Genomic DNA, 13,023 nt, shown 5'->3' with positions numbered 1-13,023 from the left:
GTTCCTGGACTAGAATAGCCTGGCCTCAACTGTCCACGTCCGGTGACCTTCTGCATGGACTATTGTAGTGCACTTGTGGATGGTCTGGAGACAGCAGCTAGTGCAGAATGCACCTGCTAGGTTGGGTAAGTGGGGCAACCTGACGAGACCATGTGCCACCAGTCCTGAATGAAAGCACTGCACTTTCTGTCAGTGAGCTAACATGCTCAAGCTGGGGTTTTTACTACTAGTGTACATTTGGTGATTGAAAGAAAGAGTGGGGATGTTCAATCTCAATATTTCATTGGGGTTTCAGTTTTTTTTGTTGTTCTTTTAATGTGCACATTAAAAAAATGATTTAAAAATTGATCCCTTTGGGTTCTTTGACGAAACAGGACACCTAATACAGTATTTTTAAAAAACTGTCTCACAAATGAACAAAGCAAGCTGAAGATAAAAACTGCAGGAAGAAACCAACATTAAAATAAAAGAACAGTAAAGATGTGATGCCTCATATTGTGTGGAAAAATGTATGTGAGGTTTAAGCAAATAAGATGCTCTGGGGGGAAACTGGTCTCATGGTGCTCACCTCTTCAAAGTACCCTACGAAAAACAAGGGGAGGGGAGCCACCATCAATTTGCAAAAGGAATGTTGTAATTTTACTTACTATACCTCGCCATGCACAAGCACTTTCAAATGTATCCAATTTTCTCTCTTTATAATAATTCACAACAAACCAAGAACAAAGGAACTACAGATTCTAAAGTGAGAGTAGCTGCTGGGGTGGAAAACAGAACATACAGAAAATGATATGGCAGACTGAGGTTAATGGGGCACCTGAACTTGTGGCAAGCACCCCCGTATGGGGTTTTACACTCATTGTGTCATTTTGTCACCGTGTTACATCATAGGTAGGTGCAGTTATTCTTTGGCAGATTGCTTGCTTCCAACAAATTACATCTATTAGCTACTGCTTAGGAGGTGGATTCGCTATGGCCTGGGATAAGTACAATAGTTTCTACAGCGAGATAAAATGAAGCTTCATCTCCATCAATCTCTTCCTTACATCAGAGTGGATAAGCAGATAATAAGGACACATGTAGCTGCCTTAAACAGAGTCAGGCCACTGGTCCAGGTCGCTCAGCACTGTCTACCTTGACCAGCAGTGGCTCTCCAAGGTTTCAGATAGAATCTTTCCCAGCCCCACCTGGAGATGCCAGGAATTGAACCTGGCACCTTCTGCATGCAAAGCAGATGTTCTACCACTGAGCCATGGCCCCTTCACAAACAACAAAAAACAAAACCCCGAGAAGGTATAGACATTAAGGCCACTTCAGATAATCATTTTATGCGGTGAAATCAACTAAGTTAATTTCCCCTAATTGATTTTGGCTTGTTACGTTCATGGCCATTTCATGGCCAGATCTGGTTCTACCTATTTTTAAATGATCTACTAGCGCACACACAGCAGGTCATTTATCTGGACACACGTTTGATCAGTTACAAGTTTAGCTCAACAAAATAAGGGGAGCAGAGTGTGGGAAGAGTAGAGCACTAATCCCACTTCCTTTTTTTCATGCATACCTTAGCAACTAGGAAGACTTGAGATAGTCCTCTCTCCTAATTGCTGCAATATATTAAGGCAATTCCCTATGAGATTTGGCAGCGAGAATACCTGTGAATCAATTCCCCCATCTTCCAAAGAATCCAGGCCTCTTGAAGGGTTGAGGAAGCCTTCTCAGGCAACACCACTCTACCCTCCCAAAATTTCCAGTAAGTGGTATGGAGGAGTACAAGAGCTTATGCCAACATCATGCTCTGTGCTTGATTCATTGCAGGCCCCTACATCTCAATCCCATCCCACAACAAATGCAAGATGAGATGTGGCTTACAGGTCTCAGCAGAGATAGATACAAGTGAAATATTTAGCGGAAGAAAGGAAATGGCTGTGGATACAGTTTAGAGGCTTCATAATGCCTAGCAGCAGCCAGGAAAGCTTCAGAACTGGAAAGTTTCATTAACAGACCTATCATGTCCAAGGGCTATGTAGGTATTTATTAGAATTAAGAAACTCTACTTCCTCTTCTATTCATTCCAAAGTTGTCGATTAAACATGTGGTGAACCAGACTAAGTAACTTTTTATACATGTTATCAATGTTTACTACAGAAAGCGATACTAAATGGGCAAAAATAATAACGGAAGCTATAGATATTCTGAAACAACACAAAACAATGGTACAATACTTAGTATCAAATGAGAGATCTTGAAGGCAAACTGAAGACTAGCACCAAAAACAATGCACAAAGTGCTTCTTCTCAGAATCTCTGAAAGTATTTCAGCTCTAGATATGCCTGAATAATATCCTGCACTTCAGATACTTGCTTGAGTCTTATATTTTTTTTAATTCCTTTTTGTTTGGTTAAATCAACACACTTGTACCAACATTCTTGGCTTTTCAAAATGAAAGTTAACAACAAACAACAATTATTATGTTGTTATAATACGCATGCAAGTTGACATCTCATCACAACTACAGCAGCAATATTAGCTGCTCACCTGCATTACTATCCCCAAACCATTAACACAAGACTTAAATACTTAAAATATTTATAAAACTGTATAAATGCCATACATACTATTAATTTAATGACTATTCTGCAATACAATAGAAAAGCATGCTCAAACAAAACACCTCAGCAGTATTTTAAAGCAGTAACCAACTAGCCAATTTCTGTATGTTCTGAAGTTTTTCTAATCCACTCTCCCTGTGGCTGAGCAAAATCGAATTGCCTCTCACATTTGCAGACAGCTCTGTGAAGGTGATAATAGAGCTGCTCCCTGCTGTCATGAGGCAGGAAATAGGAAAATGGCATATGGGGCTAGAAAGAAATAAAAAAAAGAAAGAACCAAACAAGAACAAAAGAGATTTCAACAAAGGACAAACTATAACCCAATATGCTTTGCAAGTTAATCTCTTTTCATAATGATTTCACATAATCATTCATCTGCAAACTTACCCTAAAACGTGAATGGCTGCAAAGTCTTTGGGGAAAGTTTTTATTCCGAAACGTTTGGAACACACAAAGTGTTGTGTTCCTGCTCTATAAAGCAAGAGTGCTATTTCTATCCATGAAAGATCGAATCCAGCTCAATCTAATAGGGCAGATTATTTATGTTGCCAGGCTTTGAACTCATTTCTTTCTTTTAAAAAATTAAGCTCTGCCTCAATTTAAAAGAGCAAGGCTGCTTACAAATGTATGCAACCAATTGTTACAAGAAAAATCCTTAAATAAAGTCCCCGCTAAAATAGCAAATCGCAAATGCTTACATCACAGGCAAGCTGCTAATCTGACTCTAAACACATTTATTCAGAAAAACTGTGCAGTTTCAATGGGACCCGCTTTCTAATTTCACTTCATATATTTCATATAAATTTCTAATTTAAGATTATAGCCTTAGGGTGTCATTTTTAAGAAAGAGATGTTACCTATCAACAAAATGCAGCATCTCGACTGCTCACTGGGTTCAGAATCTGACCACCATGTTACGCAGCCGCTAAAAGGCTTGCACTGGCCGTCAATTAGCTACCGGGATAGGTTCAAGGTCCTGGTACTGGTGCTGAAAGCCTTATTCAGCTCAAAATAGGATACCTAGAAGATTGCCTCACCCCTTATATACCCAACTGATCACTGTACTCTGCAGGAAAGGGTCTCCTTCAGATGCCATCTTATCAGAAGGTCCACTCTGCACAATGTAGGAATTGGACAATTCAGTGTGATGGTACCTACCCTTTAGAATGCCCTCTCCTTACATATCAGAATTGCATTGTCTCTACCGTCCCTTCTGAAAACTTCTATTCCAAAATGCTTTTGAGTGGATATTTTCTATCCCAGTTTTTCATCTGTGTTGGACTGAAATTGTATTTATGTATGTCTTTATTGTCAAATCTTTTATGGTAAGCGATTCATAAACGACGTAAGCACAGAAGGGCTCTTCAAGAGCAAAGAGGGAAAGAAAAAAAGAGACAGCAGTTACAGGACCAAGTTGAGCTATTTCCATCTACAGAAGTATGGATATGAGAATGTTAATAATATCTCATTAATGAGATATTATTAACATTGTCACATCCATACTTTTGTATGCAACAGAAACTAATACATACCTTTCCTTTCACACTCTGAATGGGATCCACCACTACAGCTACAGCTCTTTCGGACAGGGCTTCAAAACTCTGCTGAGTATTGATATCTACACCAGACAACCAGCAGCCAAAGCCAGGGTGACTGTGATACCAGCCAACAACCATTTCAGGTCTGTAACAAAGAAGGCATTTGGAGATTATCATCACAAAATATGAAAAGCTGCAATGAAATATGGATGTTTTCAGTAGGAAATGAAACCCTGAGATGTGAAAAGGTACATTAGAAACATTTAAATCGCTGCTCACTAGATTGTGGTGAAAACGTTAAAATGTGACAAAGAAGTGCAATCAATTAAGGGATTGTATATTAGCATTGGTAGCATCAGGCTCTCACTTTTTCAACCTCCTACCACATCTCCCAATGCAGTTTTTACCCTTTCAGCACTTCAGCAAATACCTTTGCGAACTCACTGCCACCAAAAGTTGGCTTTTCACAGCATAATGTCCATTTCAGACATGGACGACAGGAAAAAGCGGTGGGAAAAGATTAAATATCAATTAAACCAGCAGTAGAACTAGGAACTCAGTCAAAAAGCAATTTGCACTGTTCTGCTCAGCTGTTGAATCTTTTGTTAACAGTAATTTTGAAGTTTCTGCTGCAGTATAAGAATTTGAGCAAGCAGATGACAACCGTTGAGAGACCCCAAGTGAAGTAACAAAATTTGTTTAAATATTTGGATGCCTTTTTATCAGGTAACCTTTACTGTGGTGTACAGACCACCATAGCTGAAAAATCAGAGTTGGGGTGGTAACAGTCTATTTTGTACGAGTGGAAGCTGTCAGCTGAATATTAATTCAATGTATGCAATAGTTCCAACAAAAAGCAGAGTTGGATGCAATCTTACTGTGTGCATTCTCACAAGATAGCAAGCCCATGATTAGGCTTTCGTAACATGTTGTACTAGTTGTACATGACTAAACCAATTGCTTCTGCTGCAGTACTAGTAAATGAGCCAAGAGGAAACTAGGACATGCATGATGTATTCCTTTTTTAAAAACGAATTGAGAAATTCTTTACCTTCCAGTCTGCTTTAGCATATCCAACATTTTGGCTTGAAACACAGGATCAACCGCCTCTACGCTGACCCCCTGGATTTGGAGACAGATTAACAGCATAAAAATAATCTAGTTTACAGATATTTATGAAAAGACTTTTCTTGCACACACACAAATGGTTCATGGTAGTAACAATCTGCTCCTGTATATAAAGGTTACATGCTATTTTAGAAGTCACCTTTTAAGAATTCTAAGAATTTTATAGGACATATCATATCTAATCTCCCCCTTCTTCTCTAGGAGCTCAGAGCAGTATCAACCTCACAACATCCCTGTGAACTGAATGTAGGCTATGAACGAATGTAGGCTATGAACAATTTGTACAAGGCCACCCAGTGAACTTCATATACGAGCAGAAATTTAACTTTAGTCCTCCCATATCCAAAATGAACAGACAATAGCTTCTGCACTGTACTTGCTAGCAAACCTAATTTTAATATGTGATTATTTAGTTGTTCAAATGTATAAAATGTTAACTATTTGCATATTTTTATAAAACCCAAGAACAATTTGTACACCTCTTAGTGTTCCTTTTGTAGTCTCTGTTTACAAAAAGCTTCTGGGCAAGCCCACTGTCAATATTCAGAAGTCAATACTCGTTTTCTTTGTCTTCCTGAGTATTCATATCTGCTGCTTGGTTTCAGATTTACTGCTGGTGACAAAACATCCTCCATCAGCCAGTAATGCATACATCAGTAGGAAAAAGTAGCTCAGTTGGTAGAGCATGAGACTCTCAATTTTAGGGTTGTGGGTTCAGGTCCATTGGACAAGAAGATTCCTGCACTGCATGGGGTTGGGCCAGATGACCCTTGGGGTCCCTTCCAACACCATGATTCTCCACCATCTTGCAGTTTCATTCAATGGAACTTTCCCCAAATGATTTGTGAAATAAGGGCAATGTGAGGGAACCCTCAGTAGCCCATGGTGACTTACTAGCAAAGCACTTAAGAGGACATAGCTGCTCACATCCACTTTGACTTGGACAACAGAGGTGTACAAATTGTTCCACTGATTCTGTAGGACACGTTTTAGTTTGTTACACCTTTGGGCCACAACAAGTTGTTTTGTGGAGTGTGTGGTTGACCAGCTGGTTGCTCGATTATGCTCTCTCATAATCATACTTCTTTGCAAGAAGAAGCAGTCCTGGCCACCTTGAAGGTGATACAGTACTTGAGAGGCAGCCACAACAGAAAACATCCTTAGATACCAAGAACTATAACTAGTGGCTGCTCACCAATATTCAATTCCTGGGTAAAGTGTTTGAATAGGTATATCTTGTAGAACTTCAGTGACTCTTGGGTGAAAATTATCCAGATCCATGATAGCTGATTTAAGGCACAGAAACTGCCTTGGTTACTTGGACATCTCAACAGTAGCAGCTTTCAGAAACATCAACCATGGAATTGTACTAGATATGCTGAGTGATTTGGGAATTGGAGCAGTGTACTTCAGCAGTTCCAATTCCTTGGATGGGAGACTACAGTTCATAACCTATAAAGCCCTAAATGGCTATGAACCTGGCCACCTTCTACCATATGAACCTTCCTGAACCTTGTAGTTATCATAAGAGGCCCCCATCTGAGCTGTGGCCCCATAAAAATGACTGGATAATTTATGGTGACTCCTGTTTGGTATGCTCTTCCCAGAGAAGCTCACCAGACACTAATGGTGATGTAAGTTCAGTGTTAAAATCTTTTTTAAAAATTCCAGGAATTAAAAAATATTGACAACACGGTTTTATTTTGATGCCTCTTCTTATGTGGTTTCTCGTTTAGCTTTTCCCTGCTGCTTTTGTGATTCTACTATCTCCAAGTTTATATATTTTATTATTATTTCTTTAAAATCCTGGAAACCTTAATGCTCAAGGGCAGCTTATAAATTCACAATACATATATACAGGTAAGATGGGAGCAGCATCCCATAGAATTTGGGAGCACATCCTTGTAACTTGTAAACCAGCACACAGTAGTCTGTGCCTTCGAACAACTATGAGCTACAGACTCAAGTTCCATTAGTACCAAGTTACAGAGCAACCCCTAAATGTAATAGAAATATCTGAAACATAAGCTGAGCCACACTCAAAACAAATCTGATAAATAGGTTCAGAAGTACTATTACGGATAAAGCACAATATATTTTAAATCCCACTTTCTGTGATGTAAACAATAAAGCTTGATACTTTCTGCAATTGAACAGATCTAGCTATGAAACTATGAGCACTATACCACTGAGGAACCCAGGTATATAAAGCTAATAACTGACATTGTCCAGTCCTAACAGACCACTACATTTCTTGCAGCCTGGATAGACATACTACAACCATTAGTATTCTTTTCACAACCATCACACATGTAGGGAAGGAAAGCATCTTGGGGTACAACTGGACATAACACATTCACTCACTGAAGAGCACTTACCGTTCCCGACTGTGGCATAGCAAACACATCAATCACTCTGACAGTATAGTCATCAACAAATTCTCCAAGCATCAGCCCCATAACTTCCATGGGAACACCAGCTCGACCATGCTTCAACATCTGGAAAGAAGATCAAATTCTACTGAAAATCTATTCAAGGGATACATTTGACTCTTATTCCCCAGCCCCTGCTCTGTAATGTAATAAAATGCACTTGAAATATCCATGTAACACCAAAGGTATGAAGTTATTACATATTCATATTCACTCCTTTAGTACTATAATTGGCTTTATTTAATTATAAGGTCTTATTTTCTTGAAACAGCTTAAACTTCTCCATGCTATGCAAACCACTTAAAATACCCCCTTCCCCAAGGGCACATGCCACAGTAACAGACAGAAATTCAATAGTTTGAATTCAAAAGACAATGGGACAGTAAGACACCTTGTTTGGATTTGAGAAGTATGAAAATGTTAAAAAATAGTAACATTACAACTTATGCTGTGATGTTCAGATGAAGGGCAGGCAGGATATAAATTGAATAAATAATAAAAATAAATAAATAAATGTTGCCCAAGAATAAAAAACATTATTATTATTATTATTATTATTATTATTATTATTATATTGTTGACATTCAAGGATTACAGAAGTCTATCACTTGTTCATAGTGGAGACAGATATATGCAGGGCTTTGTGAAATATCATCCAACAAAACACAAATACTTACCTTCAAAAGCGCAAGGGAAGAGATGTAAACCTGTTCAGCAGTGTCAACTGCAGGAGCGTCAGTAGGAGGCCCCTAGGTAAAGAAGAAACACATCACCATGCCTTCAGATTCATGTATAAAAGGTTTTATTCTAGAAAGGCAACACATGCACACATTCTGTCCGATCAATTACAGCATTTGACGTACAAGACAAGAGGAATCCAGAGCCCGATACTATAGTATCTTCCATCTCTCTCTTCTGCCCATCAGTCCCCAACTGGTCTCCCTAAAAGATTCAGCTGAATAGCAGGGGAAGCACCTGAAGGGCCAAGGGCTACAAGCTGGAGGAAGAAAACCTAACAAACCACCTTCCTTTGTTGTTAATACATCGAGCTATGAATCAGAAGCCTATACTTCCCACCTTGCCACTGTCACAAACTCAGTATGTAGCCCTTGGCATGCCACTCTCTTGGTCTCAGCCCAGCATCTGAGCTATGAGGATAAAACTGACCAGTCTTACGGGATTGTTGAATGGAATACAGAACAATATTGTGAAATGCTCTCAACACTTTAAAGTAGCCTTTGGAATCTTTGGTTCCCATATGCTGTTGGGAGTACAAGCTCCCCAAGACAACTTAGACAATTGCCAGGGATGATGGGAGTTGCAGTCCAAAAACATTGGTTGAAGGCTGCTTTAAAGCATCATACAAATGCTAAGTATTCTTATTGGATTAGCATGTGCATGTACACAGACACGTGTCTCTGGATCCTGGCCAAAGTTGATAAAGAGCACTTCCCTATATAAACTAGTCATTTAGTCTAAGGGAAGGCAATTGTGTTTCTTTGATCATCTATATACTCAGCATTTAAAAATCAAAAATACTGTGCTTAGTGAAAATCTTATCAATGATACAGGCTTGGACTCCAATGAAGTTCTATTAGTGAATTAAATCTTGCAGGAAGTCTCCTCAGAGATATATATATATCTCCAATTCACCAATTAACTGCATGTTTCTTACAGTGGTGTGAATATAAATGCTGCTGGGCTAGCATGATTAACTGGCACCAACACAAACACAATTTCCTTTGCTTTCCCTTTGCTTCGTCAGTTTTCAGCTAAAGAGGACCTGAAGAAAAAGGCTATGGGAGCACTTTGCAGATCCACTGGTGCAGTGAGAGAAAAATGGACCTCCAATCCCTAGGTGGAAAAGCTGTGAACAAAATACTGTGCTCTTTGCTTCATGAGTAGCTAATAAAAAATTAGCACAATTGTCCAAGGTGTGAATGATGGCCGAGGCCAGTGCTGTGTATTGCTCAAGTGGAGAATGCCAACTAGCATTTGAGAGGGAAAAAATGCCCTTCCTGGGAAGCAAGGTGCTTCCTGTGAATGATGACAGTGGTACTAAATCTTTTTCTAAACATGACTAGTAAGCCTAGAATAAACTCCACAGAGAATAGCTTGTACATATTGATTATCAAGGATGATGAAGAAAATCAGTGATATTTTTATTTTATAGTGTTGTCTTGCTTCTTTTAATTATATTTGAAGCAGCAAAAAATCCATAAAAATAGGAAATAAAACAAAAAGTGTAGCAGTACTGTAAATTAATGGGGATTTTTTTGGTGGGGGGGGAGCAGTTGGTGTAAACAGGAAAAGGCTTTCTACATGCCTTCCAATGACAGCAAAAACGAGTATTTACTTCCCTGGGAAGGGAATTCCAATGAAGTGGGGCCTTAGTGGACAAGGACCAGCCCGAAGTCCCTGCAAATAACATCACTGTAAGAGCTGCAACTTACAACAGTAACTCTCAGCTGATGTCAATGGGCTGTGCAACTCTGCATTAATAGATGCTTTCTGAAAGGCACTATGAAAATAATAATCGTAATTCTTTGGGACTGCAGAGACTTAGGGGAGGCATACTCTGAACTCCACCACTGACCAGGGAACCAACAGCCACTAGAAGACTGCAACCCCTGCCTCCCAGGAATAGCATCCTGGCAACTTGGTCCCACCCATCCACCAGTGAATGAGAAGCTGCTCCAATGCTTGCTTTCCTCTCCCTTCCCATTCCTACTTATTTGCTACATTTCAATCCCACTTCAATCCCAGACAATATTTTCTTCCATAGTAGCTCACATCAATTGAGGGCGGCTGTCAAGCTTACAAGCTGGACATAAATTTTCACTGAATATGAAGGTAAGAGAAAATTGTGGATGGATGAGTAGGTGGCATACAACAACTGTCGGAATTTTAAAAAATCAATAAAAACTATTCACTGAAATGTCTGAAATGTGGAATATAATTGGGAGACTTTTTTATCATGTGTGGTGGAAGTGGGAACTGGCAAAAAAAAGTTTGGGAAAAGATCAGTATTCAAATAATCAAAATCTTTGGGTACAAAGTTCCTTGCCAACCACTTATGTTCTTGCTAAACTATGTGAAGCGTCCAGTAAGACTGCAACAAAGAATTAATATCATATATGATAACTGCCGCTACGATTATATATATGTCAACGTGGAGGCAGCCATCCATTCCATCTGCAACTAAATGGCTATGAAAAGGTTTTCCACATATGCTGTCAATGGCAAAACTGACTTATTTAAAGAATAAGTAGGGAGAAAAATTGGAGAAAATTTATTTCATAGGGTATGTATTAAAATGGTTGTGGTTTTTCACTCTCTTTTTGCGTTACTAAAGTGTCTGCAAGTTAATAGTTCATTTGCTTTTCATTTCCCTTATAAGGTAGCAGAGATTTATGCAATTTTATTTTTTTTAATTTCCGTATATATTGTTTCGGACTGGCTTTAAATTATCAGGTGACAATGAAAGATATAATAAATTTCAAAACCAAAATGTGCAGCAAAAAATCCTTATTAGCTAAAAAGACAAAGTCACACATGGAAAGGGGAATGGAGTGAAAAGGTAGAGGTCACCAGTTATTTAAGGCCAGAATCAGCAACCGTGAGGAGGCATTGCTATCCATTTCTGGCCAGACCTTGATGGTGTTCTTGCTTGAACAGCAGTTGGTGGCTCTTTGGCTGATGAATGGGACATTTCCCCGATTCTTCTGCAGCCCCACAGCACATGGAGCTCAGTATTCTTTCCAGCAGTGTCCTGGGAAGCAAAGTTCCTCCTCCTTCTCTGGCTGATGGGATGGGAGTGCAGCCTCCCAGGGACCTTTGGTCCCCAACCTATAGCAGAGGCCAGCATGCACTGCCCTTTAGCTCTGCAGTCCAAGGGGGATTGAGAGAATTTGTTCCTTTTGTTATCATATCTATTAGACTGGGAACTTGAAGGCAAGGATTAGCTACTTTTAATTTATGACTTGTGCTTACCACCACTGGGTTGCATCCAACAAAGTCTTTGTTTCGGTGCAAGGACTTCCATTTTCACAACTAGCCTTGCGCCCCTCCAAATCTGCTCCCCAACAGATTGGTGCAGGGTACAGAAAGAGGAAGGCCAAGTCCCTAGGCAGAAGTCATGGCACTAACCAGATGACTTAACTGGATACAACCCGTTATCATCAGCTGGAATAGTGTGGAAAACCAACATACTGAAGATAATTTGGAGTAAGTAACTTGAGCAAAAGATGTATGTGTTTGTGTGTGTATAAAAAAAGGCACTGGAAACTAAAAAAGGGGCAAAGGAGCATAATGGGATTTGGTAGAACATTTTCCGCAAGGACAGAAACTATTTGTAGTATGAGATCTAGGGGGCAGTAGCACAGAAGCAAGGAAAGGGAATTGTAACTTCTTGCCAATGGCCTATAGCAGGGGTGAACAACCTGCGGCCCTCCAGATGTTGTTGGACTACACCTCCCATCATCCCATATGCTGGTTGGGGCTGATGGGAGTTGTAGTCCAGAAACACCTGCAGTGCAGCAGGATGTGCAACCCTGGCCTACAGAGACCTCTATCACACCATACCATTGTCCATGACTTTGGGCCACCAATGGCCATTAGATAATCCCAAACCTTTTTGGGGTAAAACTGCAATAGTTATTTCTATAGCCTCTTGAAAAAGCTCAGAATACCTGCTAAATATTCTGATTTAATATTCTCTCAACTGATACTTATACTACATAGTACTATTGACATTTATAGCAACTTAGTTAAGAGTGCTACTTTTTAAAAACTCAACTATAATGCCTGTTTATGCCCAACGCTATTGCTGCAGTCAGCTAATACTAGAATGTGAGTCGTTCAAGTATTTCATATTTTTACCTGAAGTGGAACGACACTTTCTACCCTCTAGGCCTTCACACATTGCTGCTTTGCCCTCAGTGGTGTTCACAACGTCCCTTAATTTAGCCACAAGTTGTCATTATGCATGAACACACTACCCCGCCTCTACTTTGTTAGAACTGCTAAAGATAATATCCCTAAGGTACTTTACATAGCAAAAGTGCAATGCACTCAATCAGTCAAAATACAGACTCAATATATCCTACTCTCAAATATTCTAATTGATAGAGAACTGCTATATATCAATTATACTTCTTAGGTTTGCTTAGTATGGCTACCCTTAAATGTTGCCAATGTGGATATGTTTTCACATTTACTTTAAAAACAAAACAAAACAAAACAAAACAAAACAAAACACATTCAACTGTACAGTGGTACCTTGGGTTAAGAACTTAATTTGTTCCAGAGGTA

General features: G+C 39.4%; 1 protein-coding gene across 6 annotated transcripts in view; it reads right to left on the bottom strand.

Annotated features, from left to right (window-relative positions):
- The window catches only part of PSMD14 (proteasome 26S subunit, non-ATPase 14), a 57,217-nt gene that overhangs the window by 24,700 nt on the left and 19,494 nt on the right, over positions 1-13,023 (bottom strand). For all 6 annotated transcript variants that reach the window (XM_081008857.1, XM_081008856.1, XM_081008858.1 and 3 more), the window contains 4 exons: positions 8,388-8,459; positions 7,657-7,776; positions 5,202-5,272; positions 4,145-4,295 (listed from right to left, as the gene is read on the bottom strand). In XM_081008857.1, the coding sequence (XP_080864983.1) occupies positions 4,145-4,295; positions 5,202-5,272; positions 7,657-7,776; positions 8,388-8,459 (414 nt within the window). The remainder of the gene's footprint in view (positions 1-4,144; positions 4,296-5,201; positions 5,273-7,656; positions 7,777-8,387; positions 8,460-13,023) is intronic.

This window comes from Podarcis pityusensis, assembly GCF_964106645.2.
Source record: "Podarcis pityusensis genome assembly, chromosome: 1".
Taxonomy (NCBI): Eukaryota; Metazoa; Chordata; class Lepidosauria; order Squamata; family Lacertidae; genus Podarcis; species Podarcis pityusensis.
This window is presented reverse-complemented; position numbering and strand designations above follow the sequence as displayed.